This window comes from Onychomys torridus, chromosome 12 (assembly GCF_903995425.1).
Source record: "Onychomys torridus chromosome 12, mOncTor1.1, whole genome shotgun sequence".
NCBI classification, from domain to species: Eukaryota; Metazoa; Chordata; class Mammalia; order Rodentia; family Cricetidae; genus Onychomys; species Onychomys torridus.
In genome coordinates, this window is record NC_050454.1 from 48,484,566 (window position 1) to 48,508,834 (window position 24,269).

Genomic DNA, 24,269 nt, shown 5'->3' on the forward strand with positions numbered 1-24,269 from the left:
TTTTGCTATGGCTGGCTCATTTCCCTTAGTATAACATCTCATGGATATATGTTATTACAAACAATTCCTTTGTGTCAAATATTCAATTATAGATAAACACTACATCTTTTATCCATTCCATTTTAGACATTGATGTTGTTTCATTTTTTTAGTTATTTTGGACAGTTCTACATGGGTTGTTGGCATCTGCATATTCTTCAAACTGCTGGCTTCATTTTCTTTGGTTATATACCTAAGACTGGTATTGTGAATTTGTGGTTATGGGTCTTTCTTCATTATATTCTCCACAGTGGCTGTAAGAACTTACAGTGGTACCACTCTGCTTTATGTTCTTGCCAATGAACATTATTGGACTCTTTGGTCATAGCAATCCTGACACATATGTAGTGGTGATGTATCTATCACCTTTGGTTACTATTTCCCCAATAATTAGTAATGTTGTACACATATTTCCATTCTCTTCCAAAAGGATATCCAATTTACCCACCACAATTATAGAGTAGACAAATTCTCTACTAAATACTCTTGGCAACATTGTCAATGATCAGTAGATTGAGTTTGTTCCCAGGCTCTCTGATCTGTCTCTTTGGAAAACACACACACGCATACACACACACACACACACACACACACACACACACACACACACACACACATATATATAATGGTATTAATGTGCTATAATGATTACTATAGTTTTATATTGAACTTTGGAACCTGATAGTTGCTGTGGGATAATGCCCTTGTGCACTGGTTTAATCAAATGCTGATTGGCCAGTAGCCAGTCAGGAAGGATAGGTGGGGTGAGCAGATGATGAGAATTCTGTCAAGAGGAAGGCTGAGTCAGGTTCACCAGCCAGACACAGGAAACAGGATGACAAGGAAGAAATGAGAAAAAGTACCAAGCCATATGGCTAAATATAAATAAGAATTATGGGTTAATTTAAGTGTAAGAGCTAGTCAGTGATAAGCCTGAGCAAATGCCCAGGCAGTTACAATTAATACAAGCTTCTGAGTGATTATTTTATAAGAGGCTGCAGGACTGTGGGTGAGAGATTTGTCCTGACCGTGAGCCGGGAGGGACACAGGGAAACTTCCAGCTACAGATAGTATGATCGTCCCAACTTCATTCGTTATCAAGTTGGTGGCTATTCCATATATTCTGTGGTTTCATACACATGTGAAAGATTTTCTTCATTTTTCTCTGAATAATGTCGGAGGACAATTGATAGTGATCACATTGTGGCTTTTGATTGCTTTGAGTAGTATCACCATTTAACAGTGTTAATTCTAATTCCTGGACAAAGGCTATCTGTCTGTTATAATCACTTTATTTCTAGAGTATGTCATAATTTACTGAGAAATACTTTTGGCTTCTGTGGTTTCAACTGAATTATTTGAATATCTTTTCTCCAAATGTCATGGTAATCCCAAAACAAGACAGAAAAACTGGTAGAAATTTGTCTGCGGTGATGATGTTTGTTTGCTCTTTGGCTCACACACACACACACACACACACACACACACACACACACACACACATCCAAACCTGCACATTTCTTCACCATACTTTATGCCAAACTAGCTCAGCCTGGGCTCATTCAACTTCCTAATGCACTAAGAAAGATCCAAATAGCAATATTCTTGAAAGTTAATATATTTCTGTTACTTTACATATTAAAAATGATACTTATAATGCCACAGATATAGTGATTTTTTAAAAATTTTTTATTTTATAATTAATTTAATTTTACATATCAGCTACAAATTCCCCTGTCCTCTCTCTTCCTACCTCCTAGCATTCCCCCTCACCCCCCCATTCCTACCTCCTCCAAGACACGGTCTCCCCTGGGGAGTCAGCCCAACCTAGCAGATTCAGTTGAGGCAGGTCCAGTCCCCTCCTCCCTACACCAAGGCTGAGCAAAGTGTCTCAGCATAGGCCCTAGGTTCCAAAAAGCCACCTCATGCACCAAGGACAGTTCCTGGTCCCACTGCCTGGGGTCCTCCTAAACAGTTCAAACTAATCTTGTATCACTTATCCAGAGGGCCTGATCCAGTTCCATGGGGGCTCCTCAGCTATTGATTTAGAGTTCATGTGTTTCCACTAGTTTGGCTATTTGTCCCTGTGTTTTTTTTCCAATCATGGTCTCAATATCTCTTGCTCATGTAATCCCTCCTCTATTTTGCCCATTGGACTCCATTTTAAGTATTTTAATGTTTATACCCTTTAAAGTAGAATGATACAACTAAGTATATGTTTTTGCTCCACTTATTCAAAAGATATGTGATTTTTGTATAGTCTTTTTCATCAATTCTGTACTTACATAGAATTACTAAAAAAGGTAACCATCCAAGATGATAATGAAGGTCTATATATTTGTCCTGTCTTTAATAAACTTTTTGTCATTTATCCCCATCAACTAAGAATTATGTAAAGTCCTAATTTCCAAGGCTTATACCAATCACTTCTTTTACTGAGAATTAATTGTTTCACATTTACATGTACTTGTTTACCTATTGTTATTTATCTCAAAAGGGTTTCTATTACAAATCTGTCTTAAAGGTTATAAAGTAGTATTAAACATTACAGATAATGAAATGAAATTTTATAAGAATCATTTTTTTATACAAATATAAAATTATAATTCAGTCCCATGAGAGAAGAAAGGTCAGGTTGGTATTTTATGACAAAAGTACTAGGAAATTCTTTCCCAAAGTTTGGTCAAAAAAAGCACTGATTGAAAATCTGAATCCAAGGTGGAACTGCAAGAAGATAATGAAACAATGTGCTCACAAATAATAAGCTAGGTTATCAACAACAATGGGATAAATAAAGACAGAAGTTATGTCAAATGATCTGAAAGATAATGAATCTATAGTATTTTTTTAAATTTATAAGTAGCTTTAAAAATCAGACCAATTTAAATTAAAACACTAAAAAATTATCAGAGCAAGTAAGAATAGGGTCATGGTTAGTTTGGGATATAAGCCATTGGAAAAGCTTTTCCAAAATGAGTCACCATATTCAGAAATTTGAAGGGCATTTTACATTTAAAAAAATGAAAATTTTTAAATATCTAGTTTTCAAAAATCTGTGTATACTGATTAATAGAACTTTAATGTAGAAGTTTTTAAACAATAAGAAAAGCTTAGATTCTAGTTAGAACGAAGACAATAGAAGAAAAGACCAACTTTGTGAAGAAAGAATTGGCTAAATTGATTCTAAAGTCAAATAAAGTATAAGTAGGCTGACTTTGCAGTTATGTCTTCTTAGAGAGCAGTAATGCAGTTCTGTAATAACTGCTCCACCACAGAAAGCAACTTCAGCAGCCTCCCTGTGCTTCAGGCTGGGCTAAGCACTTGGGTAGACTGCCTCACTTAATCCAAGAAAAAAGGCTTTGATTTCTTACCACATTTGCAGAGGAGAAACTGAGGCACATGACAGTCAAGTATTGCTTAGAGATACAGATAGTAATTGACACAGCTGAATTTAGGGCAGTTTTTTGGATTGAAAGTCCATAGAGTGTTTATGAATGCTGCCTCCTTTTCTGGGCTGTTGGAAATTACTTTTGTTGTAATATACCTAACTGCCTATAATTGCCTGTTTTTCAGAATTTTTCAAACTCCCAACCATCTTTTCCTTTTACATATTTATTTATTTGACTCTGTTGCAGGATTTTGGAGTATAGGTTTAGAGTAAGTTTGCTTGGGAGAAAGTTCATGGGGCAGGAGGCCTCTTGACATTTGCTGATTGACCCACTGGTGCAAGGGAGTATAGAGGCCAGAGGTTAGCCCCTGGATGCTAACCATCCCTGCCATACTAACACTGGAATTATAGACTGGTGTTGCCACACCAGGATTTTAGTAGATACTGGGGATAAGATCTTAGATCTTATGTTTGCATAGAGAGCTCTTTTCCACTGAGCCACCTTTCCAGCCTGGAGTAAAGTATTTCTTTAATAGTCAAAAATCAAAATTATTTTTTAGTTCAAAGCATGAGAGGGTTTTGGTATTTTAGGGAGTGTGTGTGTGTGTGTGTGTGTGTGTGTGTGTGTGCATCGTACAAACTGGTTTTGATAATAAGGTTTCTAGTTAAAGGCAAAAATAATCTATTTTTCTTTTTCAGTTCTAAATGATTGCTATTGCTTCCTTACATAGCTGAATTTTTAAGTATGTAGATAATGATGGTATGGACAGAGCATATTTCTAGAAGGAACACAAGCTAGAAGTGTGGGCACTTCCTTGTTACCACAGTACTTCTTTCTCCAGCTATTGAAAGGCAATGATGTCTTTTAGTTTAAGTTACATAATCTTCCAAGATAATGAAACATGGCTAAATAGGATCACCAGAAATGTTCCGTAAAGGATTTGGAACACTTTTTCTGTTAGTAGAGAGAGTCGCATAGCCCTGCTATTTTGTATTGTCATTCCATCTGCTATTTACCAATGTGTGTCCTTCAGCACACCCAAGAATAAGCTAAAGTTTTGCATGAAAATGCATTTTGCAAAGCATGCTCATCCATTAATTAACATGGTAGATAATGACATTTGAGCAAGACATCCTTTGAGCTCGCTTTATTGATATTCACATTTCACAGTATCTAGAAATGTATAAGACATCGATCTTGCAGGGATTGGTGTTTATTGTGTAGTCTAAAACCAGAAAGCTTTTGTTGATGAAAGAAGCACATCCTAGCTTAGAATACAAATGTGCTTCTTCTTGGCATATAATTAAATCTATGACTGTCATTTAAACTTTTGATGAAGATATTGTTCTCAAACTTGAATGTGTATGTAGCTCATGCATGATTGGAGATGTTGCCTCTTTCTGGGACTCCATGATTATTTTGAGCCAATAAGACTAAGAAAGTATTCCCCCAAAGAAAAGCTAAATTATTAATGTATTAAGTTTTAAAACATTGAGTATACTCAGAAGTAAATTTTCCATTTATTTTTCTGTATTTTTACTCCAAATTTAATTAGAAATTATATGCTGTTGAAGAGTGCTGTTTTTCATTGATGTCTAAGAAAGAAAATACAAAATTCTTACTTTCCATAAAAGAAATGTAATCATATATGTCACATTATCATCAATGGTTTAAAAAATGAATAATGTATTAGAAAACTCTATTACAAGAATGAAATTTGAAAAAAGAAATAAAGATAGAATTGCCTAAATTGGGTCTGTATTCACAGGCATCACCATCACACACAGACAGACACATGCATTACATGTACCAAAACAGATCACAGACCTCTGCTGTCTCTGCATTTTGAAAGAGACCAAAAACAGCAAGTAAAGTTGTGGTTTCTAGGGCTTTTATACAATTGTAATTCAAGTCATTACAAAATGAAAGGACATGTCTGGTTCAGATGCTATGTTGCTATGACCTTAGATTTTATAGATTATATATATCGACAGATAAAATTCAATTTGTGAAATGTTAAAGGGGAAATCATGTTTGAACATTATGGCAAATTCTATATTGAGTGGTCATCTTCAAACAACTGAAATCCTAAATCCTCCATTGCTTCCCACCAGCTGTTCTAATTCTACAAAGTAGACATTTGGTTACTCAGGGTTACTTCTTTTAGAGTGGATCTTAGAGTCTTTACACTCTTTTCCTCTCTTGGGTGTAGACTCTCTCTCCTGACATCATTCAGCTCCCTTGACTTATGATAATTGTTATCAAATAAGTGTGTTGATTAAAGAACTAGATATAAATATAATTTATTCTCAAACTAATGTTTTTCACATTATACCATGTCTTTGTTTGGGGTATATCTTACAAGGAATAGTACAACAATAATGGTGTTTCTCTTTACTAGAGATCTACAAAAATTTTGTCTTAAAATTGATGATTTCTAACAGTTGAAGATATATGGTAAGTTATTGGCTCTGCCATCCCTATAGTCATCTAGTCATTGGCAGGTCCCCCTTTCTATCACTCAACTGGAAATCTCAGGGGTTGTGCCTTACAATAAATGTCTTCGGCTTCATCAGTGGGAGTGAAGGAAGCTTGACACTGAATGATAAAAATGATAGCACTTCTTACATCAAATGCTCACACTTTGAACAGACACTTTATCAAGTGGCTGAGCAAACACAGCAGCTTTTGAAGTATTTGAAGAGCCATTGAATTTGAGAGTCTTCGTGCCTTCACTGTTCTTTAATCTTATTAGTATAGGCCTCCTTCAGAATAGGCTCTTCCTTGGTTCAAATTTAAGGACATAGATTATAAAATAATACTTAAAACTTCTTATCTACTTCAACCTGTTGATAGATATATCAAATACTTAGGAAGCTCTTGAATTTAAAATAAGAAGTCATAATATTTTAAAATGCTATCCAAATTGGTAGGAACCTATTTCATCTCTCTTTTTATAGAAAAGAAAAATCTGTACTTAAAATTCTATTATTCTTTTCTTAATGCGTTTTCTAAAATTAAGCAAGGGGAAAAATCGTTCAGTATTTTCTGTTCACATATGAATGGAACTAAAACTGAGAGAATAAACTTCTGATAACAATGTTGGAAACGCCCATCTTTTAAGTGTACTAAAGTAGATGGCTCTAAATAGCACCTTTTTAATTTCCTCTTTGTATTTACTCTGGCTTCTTTGTGCGTGGAAGCTCAACTTTGGAACCGAGCAAGAAATAGCATTCCCCAGCACTCTGACTGAATCTCCCATGAACTGTATGCCGGCTACAGAGAGTGGAGCAAGCAGTTCTGCCCTTGAATTCTGCTTGGCACCAGCTTTCCCACCTGCCTAGTTGTCTGTTGCAGGGCAGGAATACCTTCCCCTTCCTCTTCTCTTTCAACAAGTTGTCTCTATGAAGTGAAACAAAGATAATGGTCGGGAAATCATGTTATAGTTGTGATTTGCTACTGTGTGTTATTCAGTAACAAGAAACTTGGCCTTTACAGGGTCTTGCTTAGAATTTGACTAAAGATGTTAAGAGGCTATTGGAACAGCTGACTTCATTTGCAATTATTTTAAATATTCCCTAACTCAAGTATTCCCTCAGTCTCTTTTAAAATATATAGGAATATAGTTTGAAAAATACAATGAAGATAATTTTAACTTAATTCAAATTACCTTAATATGCTTTCAAATTACATGAATACAAAACTTCTGAATTTAAGCACTGTATTTCCTTAAGGAAGCTGTTGTGTTCCCTGGGTAATAAAGACACAGAGCTTGGTAATTCCAAAATTGTTCACAGAAGTTTTTCTAGAAATTATAGAACAGACAAAAAATAAATCTAGCTTATAGTTGGAAACTTCTGTGTCTTTTTTTTTTTAGAAGCTTTTCCTCTGTGGCTACAAATTACACACATACAAAGTAGACTATTTTCAACAAGAGAGACCCTTTTGGTGTCAAAAAGGAAATGTGCCCTTGTATGACTGCTGTTCTTTCTGTATCATTGATTATGAAAATATATAGTCAAAGATGCACTCTTGAATTTTTCAATGAATTAGCATTTTAATAACAGGAAACAACAATTCTGTGTTCAGACAATGACTAATGCATATAGATCCTCTGTCACCTAAAATGCCACCTATCCACATAGGGAAACCCTTAAAATACAGCTGTCATTTGGTAGTTCCTAATCCAGCTACTGATGTTGAAGACATGCTTGCCTTTTGCAGCCTTCACCAGGATTTGTTTTGTTACCCAGGGATTTCTTGATAATTTAATTCAGCAGTTATAAAAACATATTCTGGGGGCATTACTCTACATATGGTGACTTTTTATTACATCAATCCAACTAGAACGAAGAACTGAACTAAACTTTATTTTGGTCACCCCTTTGGTGTTTCACTTATCTGCTATGTCTGCAGTAATGTTCACCAACTGTATTTTACCATAAACTCATTAATAGGCTTAAGTCATTTCAGCCACATCGACTTTAGAGTACACTTACACTTTCTAGCTTTCAACACACCACTTGGATCCCCATCCCCCACCTCTGCCTCCTTTGAACACAAGAGCACCCCTGATCATCAGTGTTATTGTGAATCAGAGCAGACTGACCTGGGTTCACCAAGACAGAGTCACAACTTCCAGCAAATTTCCTGTGGTGTATCCATCTGCATCTCTGACCTAGACCAAGGTTTGAAAAGGATGAAACTGATAGGCCATCGATCATTGCTCACATGCACGATTATTATGATCTTTTTACTGTATGAAAAATGTACAAATGTTTGTGGTACTGAAGATTTCTGTTCTAGGACAAAAAAAAAAAGCCTAAAATGCCTTAGAATTATCTGTATTCATAAGGCTAGAAGAAACCAAATTTCTACGTACCAATAAGTATTTACTTGTGGATTTTAATGTCAAGTACTATTTCTAGACATATAAGGTTAGTAAAACAGCCTTTAGTTTTATTCTGTAAATACATTCATTCTGATAACTCACTGTGAAATAGATGATGCCAGTCTGAAAGGACACTGGGCTAGCATGCTCGAGAGCCTGTTTCATCTTTGGTAATGCAAGGGAAGAATTGGGTGTTAAATTATAGCAAATTCCTTCATTGCCACATGAATCTACCTGTGGCAATGACAGTATGTTTACCTGCTCGTGCTATATTAATAGCAATGTGCTGTTTAGAGCCAGGAAGTTGGGTTAAGGCTGTATGTAGAAATCTTCAAACCACACTTTGTCCATGTCATTGTTTGCCCCTCTGATATTCAGATTCAAAAAAACTCCATGAAATCAAAAATTAGGACAGAGTAAAAAGTTCTTCCAAATTGGAATTAAGCAGCGGTCTAATGCCCCCATGTGTGTATGCATTTTATAATACATTTAATGTATTTTAAAGACATGTAACTAACAAAGTAACTAGGTATCAGGATGGTATATCACAACTTTCTATTTAGTGTATTCTGTATGGTTTTTCTATGTAGAAATAGTCCCAATGAGCCCTGTTTCTCTTCAGTAAGGAATCGGGATGTCAGAGAGAGGATGGGTCGCTTCCAGAGCAAAGGAGAGTGTCTGTCAGTAGGGATATTCAGTGTCAGGCTGCGCTATCTCTCAGTGGATTGGATGGAGTACATGACTTTTTGGGTATAGGATGTGGGCTAGGTCTAGAAGTTCTTTCAAACAAGAACCTCTGGAATGTTTGAGAAGGAACATGTACACAACAAAATCATGTTTTAACATTGTTCAGAAGTGCATTCATAATGTCTCCTTCCACTTCTGTACTGTTGTGAGTTCCTTAACGGCTGCACATTCAAAATTGTACTAGATTCAGACGCTGCGGAATATGGAGGACACCAGAGACTGGACCACAATACTGAATACTTTACTGAGGCTTTCGAACATAATGGTCGTCCCTATTCTCTTTTGGTAAGTAAGACTCTTTAGATGTTTTAAACTTAACTCTTAATCTTTGTAGTTATGCTTTTGCTCAAAGAAACAACTATTTAAATGATAACATGAGGTGGGGACTAAAAGATAGGGAAAACAGAAAAAGGTGGTAAGAGACACCGGGTCTTAGGAAAAATAATACTGAAGGATATTTGGGTACAATAGGAAAAACTTGAATAATAATAGGATTTAAAGTCATGTCTATGGGCTCTAGGGAACAGGTTTGCTTTTTTTCCCTCTATTACAACCATGTTTATTCTTTATGTTGTAATTTAATTATTGCTTTTTCTACAGTATATTTCATTAAATGGATTTCTACATTATTGTCTATTAATGAAGTTTAATACATCTTGAAGAAATAAATAACATATCTTTTCTGTCACCTAGTAAATTGAGGACTAGATTCTTTGTATCTATAAATTCTCTGGATTATTCATGTAACTGAGAAAAGGTTTTTACATTAAGAGTTTTGTTACACTCAGTGCTGAAACAGATAATAGGGTGATGCCTTCAAATATTAAGCTTCAGTTCTTAGAAGATGTAGAGTTTAGCAACACTTTAGACAGGGAAGGATGCTTTATTTAATGTATGGCCATATAGTCTACTTAGGTTACACATAAATCATACTTTCTTTGACTGACTGATCATGTGCCTGCATTTCCATTTCCCCTCTGTCTTTATATCTCTCTCAGATCTCCATCATTCTCTTTTACTGTGAGAGAGATTCTCTTACATTCATGACACCAGAAAATATCTAACAAATATGTAGATATATCATAGCGAGTAAGCAGATTTTTATAAATTGTTCACTTTTTAAAAAGTTCAGAGGTTGAGCATTAAAATCTATATGGTACCCCTGGGATCCATTTTTATATGATACCCTACCATTTGAAGTTGAACAAGTCTTTCATTTAGTAAAGTACTATATTTTGGGCAGAGTGGGTGAGCCATAAAATAAACGAAAAGACTGCAGCCAGGATATCTAAGCAGTGATGTAAGCTCGGTGGCTAGGCAGACTCAGCCGCTGTTCTTATGTGTGGGTGTGAGTGTGTCTTAATAGCTCTGATGTCGGTTTAGGTGGGTACAGAGAGAGTGTCTGTGCATGGTTAAGAGAGAGGGCTCACGGGTACTATCCACTTTTGAAGAACTACTGCTGTAACTTGTCAGGTCATTCAATTTCGACATGTGTGATATGGCTGATAAAAATAGTTCCATAAGTGAGTGAGACAATTACCTAAAAGATGTGGAATAACCAAAAAGGTAAAAGACTCCTGAGGGGTTTAGTGAGATGATTCAGCTCATAGTGAGGAACCTGAGAAGCAGCAGCCTGCCACAGTAAAACTGAACTTTATCCACTTGAATTTGACAGAAGGAGCCTGAAAGATTTAGCAAACTTCTTTTGTAGGTAAAATTACCAAAGGGTCACATATCTCAACAGAATTTTGCTGTGGAGAGGCTTTGTCGCTGGAGTGAACTGATGACAATATGCCACGGAAGAGACCTGGAATCTAATACCCTGTCTGCCACTTGCTAGCTTTAAGCTCTTGAGTAATTTAATTTGCTGTCCACAGCTATTTCCCTCACCCATAAATGAGGACATATTGTACTATCCTCTGGGTGGCAAGAGATTCTTAGGACACACAAACCCATGGACAGGGCCAAGCTTTTCAGAAACTACAAAAGGTTCGTAGCTGTGTGTTTAAGTCCTTTATGGTCACGTGTTTCCTGTCAGCGGTCTCATTTTCATGCCTTGAACCTATCAAGGAACTGAGTGCCTGGAGGATGCTTGGTTACAAATACCTTGGCAAAAGTTACTTTCATTGATAAGCACTCCCACTCCTTGGTGTAGATAGAAAAGCTTTTGGCATCCATTCAGTTTTTCAGGAGAAAAATATTCTGACATAATTAAAACCAGTCAACAAGCCAGGGGTCATGGCAACCAGGTTACTTTTTAAGCTCTAATAGAAGTTCTCTCGCAGACACAGAACCCAGTTTCTAAATTAGCAGACAGAATGGAGACTGCCCCTCCCTGCTTGGTCTCAGGAATGTACCACAAGCACAGAAGAAAGGTCTAAAGACTATGCACACCACAGCTGTGATCCACCTCAATCTGCAAGGGGGTGGGGGGCCTGCCTTCCTCATAGCAGTGTCTGATTCTCAGAGGCCAGAGATACACAGAAAGTGTCCATCTCCAGTGCTCAGGTGCAGATAAAGTGATCGCTAGAAGAAGGGAGCCCAGTGGACCAGGAAAAAAAAAAAGTATACGTATAAAATCCATGGAAACAAGTTCCTTCTTGTCAGTTATTCTGTTAAGCAATCAGGGTAAAGGGCAGGGAACAAGAAATTACGTGAAAAAAACATCTGTCCCATGAATGCCTCATTATAGTGAAACTCCTTCTTAAACGGATTTCTGAGTGCTGGAATCCAATCAAGTGCTTGGCAGTGACCCTAGGTGCACTATGGCTCATACAGTCACCAATAAGATGACCTCCGTGTCCTGCACTCCCCGTGTAATGAAAGCAAGAGTAGATATAACTTCCCCCCTTCCATGAAATTTCTGCCCATCATAACCGGTTCACAGCATTTGCTAAAGCTTAATGTGCAAGCTCAATAATCCAGGGATCTGCTGAGTAAGTGTCAAATCTGCTTGCAAAGACAGCGGCAAACACAGCTCAGAGGAATCTTAAAATACACCTGCATCCTGCGGCATCAGCAGGTACTGTCTGGGCACTGTCTGTGAGTCCTTACTGAAGACCATGAAACCAGTGCTAACTGGATTCACACCACCACAGAAATACATTTGGAAAGTTAGGGCACCCCACAGCTGCTGAACTAGTAGGGCTGATCTCCTCTAGTCTGCTGTGCTGATGGTTTAGGGGAGATCCATTTTAGCATAATCATTCCTCTGTATTATAGGTTCTGACATAGGAACTGGTATATTAACTTCTGTGTTAATTGGCACATTTTGGGTGACCAGATTCCCTTGCCCTTCTCTGGCTCATAAATTTAATTTCCCATAGGGGCTACAAGGTCACATAAATGTACTTCCTTACAGCCCCCAAGGCCAATGGCAATGATAAAGATATGACCGAAACAGGAGGCTTGGTATTAATTACATTGTCAGCTTGGATCCTTCCCAACATGTAGTGTGTTTGTGCCTATTCTAAATGTAGGGATTCACAGGGGTTTTCATTTAAATGGGGGAATCTTAAAAAATGTGTATTTCCTATTGTCGCTCATATATAAATACTGAAAATACAATTTAACAGTTAGAACGTATCTTTGGCACTCCCTATAGAAATGTTTACTTATTTTAGCAAAAAAAAAAAAAAAGTACTCAATTCTTAGAGTTTAGTTTCCTTAATATTTCTAAATTAGTATGTCCTGTGTCAAAGCCTATATGGAATTATATATTAATATGTAAGAATTCAATGAATAAATATAAATTAATTAAAATATTTATATATATTCTTCTAACTCTTAAACACACAATGTGAGCTAATTATATTTTTCTTAGAAAGTACTTTGTGAACTAACATATGTATATGAAAAATAAAATTACCTTAACTGTCACTTTTAAAAAGGGAAATACCTATAAAAAGGTCTGATCTATTTTTCAGTGAATTATATTTTCACCCTACCAATATTATATCTGAGTGCAATTATGCTAAATTTAGCACACTTTTCTAATATACTTTTAAAATTCCCTGTGTAGCATTATGCCTAAACTTTAAAATATTATCATTCCCAGTGTTAGACACCATGTCTTTCAAAATCATGTAATTAATTTTACAACTCTTTTATAATCCTAAAGAAAAAATAACAGTTTTGGCTGACATGATGGATTACTATGTGATCATGTGGTTTGAGCCACACTAGTGGTTACTGGAGTGGTTAAGCCTTGGTGAACTAGCCAAAATAGCTGGTAGATTAACATGAATTTGATACTCAGTAGATGAATTGTGTGCTATTTGCTTTGAAGCAGGTCAGTATGACTATGGCTAGACAATGGACTTCATACACATATATTACATTGTCTCATCTATTCTTTATGTGGCTCTCACTGTAACATGTGTAAGGCTGAATGTGTAATCAGATGTGTTTGACAGCACATATGGTCTCTAACATATATGCTGAACCTTTTTCTGAATGTGTGTACCAAGATGTGTTATATTGAAGCACAGTTAAACGTTTATGTTTAAATCTACTTATGTCTGCGTCTCTCCTCTTGCCATACAAATCAAAACTGTTTGGGAACTTAAACAGTGAGACAGGAACTACAGAGCCAGTACTTAGGCATTAAGTTTTAGAGGCCCAAAATTGGTTCATGTTTCTAATGATCTTATCTTAAGGGTTAGCACTGATTATCTTCAGCCTTTGGTATAATTGGTAGTCATTTCCTAACCACTAAGAAAGTTGATTTATACACAAAGAAACCCAATAAAGAATAAAATTCAAAAGTTCATACATGTCCAGAGTGGAGAAAAATCACTCGCTTGTGAGAAAACTTTTTTTTAATGCTGCTTATAATACAAAGGCTCCAGAGCAACATAAACGTATGTGTTAATTAACAGTGCAGCAAAAACTGTAGTTATACAATATTCCTGTTAAAGATATGACAGGGTCACCAACTGAAGGGCTTTCAAATGTGGTATTGGAGTCTGTAAGTGTAACTAGAATTGGGGCCATAAAGTTCCTTACACAGAATGGTCAGCATCACATAGTGAAAACTCTCCGAACATTTTTAATCATCTAATGCCAAAGTTGAAAAGCCAATTCGTGTATTACAAACTTGAACTTCATACATTCTCTTGTTTTCAATTCTGAAATTTGAAATGGCTGAAATATTGCAGGTTCCAAACACAAGAAGCCTTCTTTAGGAATGATAGTTGTTATTTATATTCCACTAATAAATCACTATGAAGATATGAATCAAGCAGTAGCTACTGTAATTACCTAGAACCCAAAGAAGAGATTGAGTGGACCTCTTCTGATGTATCACTGTGCTGTAACACTGAGATGGACCAATCATTATTCATCCCCAGTCTGATTTATGTGTCTCATTGGAACTTCTTCAGGAGACTTCAACTGCCAGGTTCCCGTTGCCAGTATTATGGGACACTATCTTCTCAGAATGATTTTATAGGAGAAGAATGTGAGATATTTATGTCTGGCTTCTGGTGCTACAGAAATTTAGATTACTCTTTGATGTAAGATTGTTCACAGAAGAACTTCCTGTCTCCCCTACTAGTCAAACTCAGTAACAGCTATCATAACACATGGGCAACCTCCCTTAGACCTTTGTCCTTTAGAGGGACAGAATATATTTAAATGTGTACTCGGGGTGCTTAGGGTAGGAAATGAACTTTCCTGACTTTTGGGTCCCTTTGTTTCTTCTCATTTGCTTGGGTCTGTTTCTTTGTCTGTGTCTTCATTGTAGAAGATCTCTCTGGATCCATGGAGTAGCCTTCCCTTCTTCATGGATACCTCCACCTTCCCATTGTTGAAACAGTTTCCTACATCTTACCTTAAATATCTGTGTCTTAACAAAAAAGAATACACTTTTGGGATGAAGTAAATTGCAGTAGCAGTTAAATTCTAATATGGTTTAAAAGTCTGTAGACACTAACGCAGTGTATAAGTTGCAGGTAAACAGACTGTGGCATTGAAATACTTGGTTTCTTCACATGTAATGACTATGGGGATGTAATATTTATCTTTTTTAAAATACTTGATTGACAATTAGATTATGACACCAAACTAAACAGCAACTGTTAGCATTTGTAAAATTTTTATCAGAAGAATATTATTTTCCAAATTGCTGTTACATTTAAGGAAAGATTAGAAATCCCAACCTCTAGCCATCTCATTCATGTTATAATTTTATTTAAATGACATCTTTTTAAAAAGACTGTTTTACTGCTCCAAATTAGCCTGGTCCATTGGTCTGCCTGACTTCTTTTGTCAGTATGGTTGGAATTCTTTACTCTGGATATCTTAGACAAAAGTAGTGAGGTCTTTTGCAAAGATAAGGTACATTCAAATTTTTTATTTTTCTTAGACAGCCATGTTTTTGTGGTTTTTATTTTGGTTGCAAACTATAAAGGACACTTTTTAAAACTCTCAGTCAAGTGTTCATGTAGAGATAAAAATTACAGAATATGGCAAAATAACAAAGAGATGGCTAGAGGTCTCACAATGATATCTGCAATCTCTGTTACTTTCATTATTTATGTTACTAGTACTACATGAGGATAAAATAAATCAAGTATCACAGTTCGTTAGTTATAAATTTTGGATAGAGTTCTTTGGAGGGCTTTTGGTAGCAGGAACATACCAGCCTGCTGTTGTTTCTCTGCTATTTGCCTATTCTTTTATGTAGCCAGTATTGGTACCCATCTTTCCTAATAGCACCCGACAGTTATGAGAAATCAGGAGATATTTAACCCCTGCTTCCATAAAGCTCCTGATCCCATAGGAAGGATAGATATCAGGAAAAGAGAAAAGAACTAAAACAAAATGACAAATTGTGTGAAGGATTTAGAAGGACCCAAATGGCTGCTGTGACTTAAAATGGAGTGGAGAACATTCCAGATCTGGAACTGCCCTGGAAAAACCTGGCCGTGTGTCTAGGAGTGATTAATACCTGAGAGCTATAGGAACCAACAAAGGGGAGAGTTCAGAACGTAGGACATATTCTAGAAAGATTGAGAGGAGTGTAAAGACTCCTGTGGCAGGAGGCTGTGATGGTGAGAGGCAGGGGCTGAGCTGGGATTGCAGGCAGGAGAGGGGCTTGGAAAGGGCTATCAAAGGAACGGGTCTTTATTTTGTTCACTTGTTTTATTTTTTTCTTTTCTTTTTTTTTTTTAATTGGGTTAACTTGAGACAAGGCTTAGGATCCCTTATGTTACATTCCAATTTTTGTTCTTAAACGTTTTAAAAATGGTAGGATTTCGTATTGTCTTAGTGACTAGCAATGTTCTTTTGAGTACCTGGTCGCTGCATTTATTGTTCTAATCTCCACAACCTTGTCAACTGCCGGCAGGCCTTTCCAGCACCTAACAGTGGAATGTGGCTTCCTGGGAGGAATTTCATCTTTTGTAAATAGGATGGAGCCCTCTACTGGTCATTGTTGTAATAGCTTTTGATTTCTGCCACAACTGTTTTAACTGTGAACTTCAGCCTTCTGATGGCTGGTCACTGTAACCATAGTCGGATGCGAGACTGCCTGATGTCCCTGTCACTTTAATGTGATGACAGCATGTTCGGCATTTTTTCCCAATTACATCGATGTGATTGTGTTGACAGGTGTACATTCCAAGCCGAGTGGCTCTCATCCTTCAGAATGTGGATCTGCCAAACTGAGGAGACCTCAACTCAGCCCACCTCAGGCAGATGTGTCCGGTTGGCTGATTTCCATTGCCACAATGTTGATAATGCATAAGCTTTGCAAAAGCACGGCTGTCTAGCCGAAACATCAGGCTGAAATTCAACGCTGGAATATGCAAATATATAACTTGCTTCTGAAGTAGAAGGGAAGATGTACTTAAAATATTAGCAGTGTGTGTTTTGAAGCCTTCTGAGAAATTAGAATTTGCAAATGAAGTGTAATATATAATAATTTTTAAATGTTACTTTACTGGCAAAGTATTTGATCCTTTAATTTCAAATTTGAATTATTCATCAGGCACGATTATTTTTGTTGTAGTAAGACAGTATTTTGCGAGATGGATATTTGTTGGCCTTATTTGTTCCAATGTCTATTGGTCTGAATTATGAGGTACTGAGTTTATTTCTCTCTTTTTTTCTTCCCCAAATTGTGTTTAGAATTACTGTATTAAATATGTATTGGTAACATAAAAATACAAGTCTTATAAAAGATAATATAAAGTTCTTATCTGTGCCTTATTTTGCATTAAGTTTTATCTTGTAATCTCCTATCAATATACTGTTTTAGTAAATGGTGATATCTCAGTCTTTCTGAAGACTTAAAATGGTAATTGTAGCATTTCAGAAAATGTCTTTCATTTCAATCAATAAAAAAAAATGCTAAATTGCATTGGCAAATGCTCATTTTATTGTGGTGTTATAAGGAATGATTTGCAATTAACATTAGTGTGCTGTATCTCAACTCTGATACCTTCTCTACATAGTTCACATGTGAGTAATAGACCAGGCAGCTAGTAAGATTTCTTTCTTTGGCAAACATTTTGTAATTTAAAATCATGTTAACCAGGGTCCTGGAGAGATGGTCCTGTGGCTTAGAGCACCTATGAAAGCAAGCAAGCATGTGTTCAGAGGATGGAGAGATGGTTCAGTAGTTAAGAACAAGGACTACCCCTGCAAAGGACCTGAGTTCAGTTCCTGGCTCCCACAGCAGATAGCTCACAATTGCCTGTGACTCCAGCTACAAGGTTTCCAGTATCATCTGGATTCCAGAGTAACCAAACTCACATGGACATACCCACATGTTGGCACATACACAAAATTAAAACTGAAAATAAAATGAACAGAAGACGATGTAAGTTCAAATCCCTAGCCCTCACCTTAAAGCTAGGAGTGACTGTTTACACCTGTAACCGCATCTTTGGGGAAAGATGGCAGACAAATCCCAACAGGTTGCTGCATAGCCAGCCTTGGCAAAATAGTGGGCTTCATTAAATAACTCTGTCTGAAAAAATGAAGGGAACAGAGATGGAGGAAGGCTTCTCGCATCTTCTATGCATGATAATGGACACACTGTCATGTACACTAACATGCCCTACACATGTGTGCATAATCAACACATAGACAATTTCTAACTTTTAAAAGAAAATCATATTAACCAATTCGGATATCTAAGCTACTCTTCATCTTTAAGTGAGAAACTTCAAAAGCTGCATTGACTCTCTCAGTCCAGTGGGATACTCGATAAATGTGCTTTTTTGGGTCATTGGTATGCAGTTTATGCATGAAAGAAATTATGATACATTCATGAGAAATGTGTTGTCACTTTTTCGTTTTTTTTTTAATACTAATTCTTGGTTTTATTTTTTTTTTGTTTCAGCTTGATGATTCATAATTAGTAAGAAGCGCTTAGAAATGGGGGTGGGGGAGTGAATTCGAGCAAAATATGCTAGGCATGGATGGAATTCACAAAAATTACCAATATTGTACCCTAGAATTTTTAAATAGTAATGAACGAGGAGTGTATTTACTTTTGCAGCTAAACCTATATATTACCCATCCTTTTTGAGTAGACAACTTTGAGTAAAACCTTAGAGATCTGTGTCTAAAACATGTTATTTATTTTCATGTCCAAGTGAAGTAGTCTAATAGCTTAGTTTCCTAAGACTCAACATGCCAGCTCATAGTGATGCACACAGAAAAGCTTGACTGAAGCCATCATGGCATTAGTGCTGTGGATGATTGATTGATAAATAAAACCCTGATTGGCCAGTATCCAGGCATGAAGGGTAGGCGGGAATAGGAAGAGAAGAATTCTAGGAGGTGGAAGGGTACCAGTAAGCCAAGAGCCACGTGGCAACTTACAGACTAATAGAAATAGGTTAATTTAAGATGTAAGAACAGCTAGCAAGAAGCCTGAGCCATTAGGCCAAACAGTTTAAATAAGATAAGCATCTGTGTGTTTATTTTATAAGTGGGCTGTCGGACTGCCAGGACTTGGCGGGACCCAGAGAGAAAACTCGGGCTACAGATTATGCAAAGGTGTTAGTGTAAGTGTTACAGTTCTGAGGGTAAAGGTAGCCTGGCAGTCAGAAGCCAAGGAATACCACAAAGTCACACTGCACAACAAATGTCACAGAGGAGATTTATTGGGAGGGAAGACCCCAGGAAGATGACTGCTGCTTCTCAGAAGAGAAGCATTAGAGAACTGAACAGAAGATAGTGTTTCCTGGAGTGAGTGGATGAGCTTCCCAGGGTGCGGATTGGTGGGGTTTCAAGTCCAGAGCTCAGAGCAAGCGCAGGCATTAGTGGGATTTCAAATTCTGAGTTTGGGCTTTTTACTCTATAGGGTGAGCAGGGACTGGGTCCTTAGAGCAGCAAGAGTGTTCTGTGGGTGGACCTGATGGTTGAAGGTCCCCAGGAGAAGGACCTGGCCACATTCCTTGAGGAGCTTAGTATCTCCTATCTCCGTGTTGCCATGGTTTGTGTTCTGTACTTGTTAGTGATGATAGCATGATGTGCAAATATGACATTCCTTGTACTGGTATAAAATTCTTACTATTGTGTTTGTTGTGTATATGGAAAGATGTTTGAGATGATTGTTTTGCATCAGGTTGTGTGTGTGTGTGTGTGTGTGTGTGTGTGTGTGTGTGTGTGTGCAGGTGTACATATTGCAGTATGGTTGTACATGCATGTGATTGTATGTGAAAGCTAGGATACAACCTCAGGTATATGTCATCAGATGCCACCATTTATTAAGACAGGATCTGCCACATCTTAGGCTGTCACCAGGAAAGCTAGACTGGCTGGCCAGTGAACCCCAAGGATATGTCTCTGCCTTTCCAAAGCACAGACCACCATGCCCATGAATTCCAGGAGCTGAACTCAGGTTCTCCTTCTTGCAAAGTTTGAGGTGGGTATTTGTTTGTTTGTTTTGTTTGTTTTTCACATAAGAAATTGCTTACCATTAAAACTCATTTTCTTTCATCATGTGCTCCTGAAAGATTTTAAATGACCAGAGTAATTAGAACTACAGTTCCTCTATATTCAGTATAGCTCACAGTCTGAAGTTGGACTTTTATCAGTCTAAGTTTTTTGTGTTCCTCCATTAAAGTCCACTGCCTCAACATACTGAAAACTGCTGTAAATGCATATTGCTAGGGGAGAATTAGTTTTTTAAATAGACAAATAAAATAGTAAGCATTCTTACTATATACAGTTTCCTTTTCTCTGTCTTAGTATAGCTAGTTTTAGAGAAACTGGTCATAGTCTAGTACACTTCCCTGTAGGTCTTTCATGTCAGATCACTGGCATTCCTGTCTTGCTTTTTTCATTTTTTTTTAATTCATTTTACATACCAACCACAGATCCCCCTCTCATCCCTCCTCCCGCTCCACCACCTCTACCTTCCTCCTCCTCAACCCACCCCTCACACCTTCCTCCAAAAGGGTAAGGCCTCTAATACGGGGACAGCTAAGCCTGGTACATTTAGTAGAGACATGACCAAACTGCTTTCCCCTGCATCAAGGATGAGCAAGGTGTCCAACCATAGGTAATGGGCTCCAGAAAGCCAGCTCATGCCTGGCGGTAGACCCTGATCACACTGCCAGGGTCCCCTCAAACAGACCCAGCCACATAACATCTTTCTTATTATTATTATTACATATATAGACATCTTTATTGAAAATATTCCAGTAGTTCACATGAAAAATAAAACATAACAATTCTTGCTGGGTGAATACAAGAAAAATGTCTTGAGATATAGATGAATTTCTAAACAGTCCTATTAAGTAAGAACCATAGAGCCAAATACAGAGTTAAAAGCCCAAGAGATCAGAGCACTAGTGAAGAGCCAAGACTACCTTTAGCTTACCACTCACCATTACTTCCCCTGAGAGAGTTTCTTCCTGTCTGACTTGTCTGTTTATTGTCTTTCTGTTCTGCGTTCTCATTGGCTCTAAGCCCAGCCACATGACTTCCTCATCACTGCCTGTCTATACAGAACTCCAGGTCTCTATGGTTGGGTACTGGAATTAAAGGTTCGTTTCACCACACTTGGCTGTGTCCTTGACCACACAGAGAATCTGCCTGCCATGTGATTGGATTAAGGGCATGGGCTACCACCACCTGACTTCTATTCCTGGCTTGCTAATGACCCCTGATCTCCAGGCAAACTTTATTTATTAACATTCAAATAATATCACATTTCAGCACAATTAAAATATCACCACATTGAGAAACTTAGAAATCTACATAATTAATGCTAAAAGCCTGAGTGATTTTCTCCACAGAATAAGAAAAACTAAAGTAGTATTATTTTGCTTCTTTTAGTATTGTTCCTGAGGATCTAGTCAATATCATGAAAGAATAAAAATAAATGAAGTCCATTCAGATTGGAAAAGAAATGGCATAACTATACTGTTTTTTTTCTATGTGTTTTTAATTAAGAATTTTTTGATTCATTTTATTTACCAAATATACCCCTTTTCCCTCCTCCTGCCCCTCCCAACCTACCCCCATTCCTCTCCTACAAGAAGGTAAGGCGTCCCATGGGGAGGTACGTTTAGTCGGCAGGTCCAAGCCCCATCCCCCTGCCTCAAGGCTGTGCAAGGTGTCCCATCGTAGAAGTGGTCTCCAAAATGCCTGCTCATGCACCAGGGATGGATTCTGATCCTATGCTAGGGGGCCCTTAAGCACATCATGCTACACAATTGTCTTGATATGCAGAGGGCCTAGACTAGTCCCATGCAAGCTCTACAGCTGTTGACCTAAATTTCATGAGTTTCCACTAGTTTGGTTTGGTTGTCTCTATATATTTCCCCATCATTATCTTGATGCCCCTTGCTTATAGAATCTCTCTTAGCTCTCTTTGACTGGACTCCTGGAGCTCTGCCTGGTGTTTGGCTGTGGACCTCTGCATCTGCTTCCACCAGTTACTGAATGAAGGCTCTAAGATGACAGTTAGGGCATTCACCAATTTGATTACTGGTAAGTCAGTACAGGCACCCTCTTCACTATTGATAGTAGTCTAAGCTTGGGTCATCCTTGTGGATTCCTGGGAACTTCCCTAGCACCTGGTTTCTCCCTATCTCCATGATGTCTCCCTCTATCATGGTATCTCTTTCATTGCTCTCCCACTCCATACATGTTCCAGCTCAACCATTATGTTCTCTTATGTTCTCATCCCCCATTCCCTATCCTCCATTGCCCACCCTTCATCCCCAATTTACTCAGGAGATCTCATTTATTTCCCCTTCCCAGGGTAATCTATGCATCCCTCTTTGGGTCCTCCTTGTTACCTAGTTTCTCTAGAGGTGTAGGTTGCAGTCTGGTTATCCTTTGCTTTACATCTACTATCCACTTATGAGTGTATATCATGTTTGTCCTTCTGAGTCTGGGTTACCTCACTCAGGATGATATTTTCTAGTTCCATCTTTCTTTTTATTGGCTAAATGTTTCCAAAATCACAATGGACAGTAGAGAACTTCAGTTGTTGTGCCTTTCAAATGCTTTTTTCTATGGTGTGCTTATTTTAATCTCAAAAATGAGACTATCCTGTCTTTTGCTCTTTTAAATTTTTTGTCCTAGAAAATAGAGACAACTTCATATTTATTTGCACCCTCTCCTGATTTTAGCAAATGACTACTAGCAATTGCTCTATTATCCAAAGCAGAATTTATTCCTGATACTAGTAATACTTAATGTCTTAGTTTAATATTATCCTGCTTAGGAGAAGCCATGGTCTAATAGCCAAAACTGAAACTGTAAACATTTTTTTTCTTAGTGTTTCCCACTTTCTACTACTTGGAATCTGAAGGTCAATGCCTCTCATATTTTCTTTTCTATAAATTTGATGTCTCTTACACTGCCCTCTTCTTAGCCTAAGTGTTCATCTCTAACATAAGATGAGGGATTTAGTCACCATGTTCCTCTGGTTCAAAAAGTAACCAGTGACAACGCATTGGCTTTTTTTCATGGCAACTATAAAAGAACGCAAACCTCACCCCGGCCCCCGACTCAAGCACTTCCTTAGCAGTATCAAATCAACCTGTGTCAGCCATCAGGGGTTTACAGCCATTGCTATGCGGATCATACAGGAGGTTGTCTGAATAAGGCACCTACTCCTCAAATAATACACAGACGAGTGCAGACAGATCAGGGAGGAAGCAGCGAAGGGTAATGTGTTTTTCTCTCTCTCAGCTCTCAGCTTCAGGGCAGATATCTTTTCACTGTTTCTGCTCCTGCAGCCATTGAATCTGGCCATCAAAGCAAGGTAAAATAGCTTTGCTATTGCTCTTCCCGGGTAGACTGAACCAGAGCAGATAAACTAGATAGAAAGCGAAACAGCAGCTGAGCAGCATTCTGGCTGGCCTTGCACCTCGCACATCATTTCTTTCCGCCTGTTTTGAGTCATGCCCTGAACTTGAGTTCTTTAGACTGCTGAGGTCCATTTATCTGTTCCTTATAAGGGAACAGGCACTGAGCTATGAACTTTGTGAGTCAGAATATTCTGATGAAAGAAAATAGAAATCTAAGGCACAGCAATGTCATGTCCTTTATTCAGCAGAGTTCATTTATCATTTACTGTGCATTAGAATTGAAATGTAGATAAATTCTCTCACTAAAGCCAGCCTTTAGGGAGGAAAAAAAATCAAATGAACTCCCTACTCATTTTTCTGCCCTATTATCTTATTAATGATGATTTGTAGAGAATTGCAGAGAAACATTCATACTTTAGGGCAAAATTTCTTAATTGGTAGTGTAGGAATTAAGATATAGTAGCTTTAAGGGTTCTTTTTTTCCTCTATAATTTAAAACTTTACATCGGGACTTAACTTGGCCCAAACTATGAATTGCAGACAATGTTTATGTATATGAAAAAGGAATTTTATGGTATATACACTTGTATTAAAGGGAATGGCATTCTGGAAGTTTACTTATAATACACAATGTTTCTTGTCATTTCTAATGGACCAGAGAGAAGGGTAACCCTCATGTCCAGTTTCTTATACAAGAAACCTACACTGTGTTTTAGTATAACAATGTTACCTATGATCATAAGACCTGAATTCAAGTTGCGACCATTAATTTCAGGTTCTTCATTTAATGGACTACTTGCATGCCCAGAGATTTAGAACAAAAGCCCTGGTGCGGCAGCCCTGACAGACTAGCATCAGAGATCCATCCTGTCATGCCAACTAAAGAAATGGCAGATGCAGTTGATAACCAGA

At 37.5% G+C, this 24,269-nt stretch overlaps 1 protein-coding gene across 1 annotated transcript in view; it reads left to right on the forward strand.

Moving 5' to 3' along the window:
* The window catches only part of Gbe1 (1,4-alpha-glucan branching enzyme 1), a 241,631-nt gene extending 224,258 nt beyond the window's left edge, over positions 1-17,373 (forward strand). Inside the window, exons 15-16 of the mRNA XM_036203624.1 lie at positions 9,234-9,351; positions 16,681-17,373. Of these exons, the coding sequence (XP_036059517.1) occupies positions 9,234-9,351; positions 16,681-16,737 (175 nt within the window). The 3' untranslated portion in view covers positions 16,738-17,373. The remainder of the gene's footprint in view (positions 1-9,233; positions 9,352-16,680) is intronic.
* Positions 17,374-24,269: the final 6,896 nt, after the last annotated feature.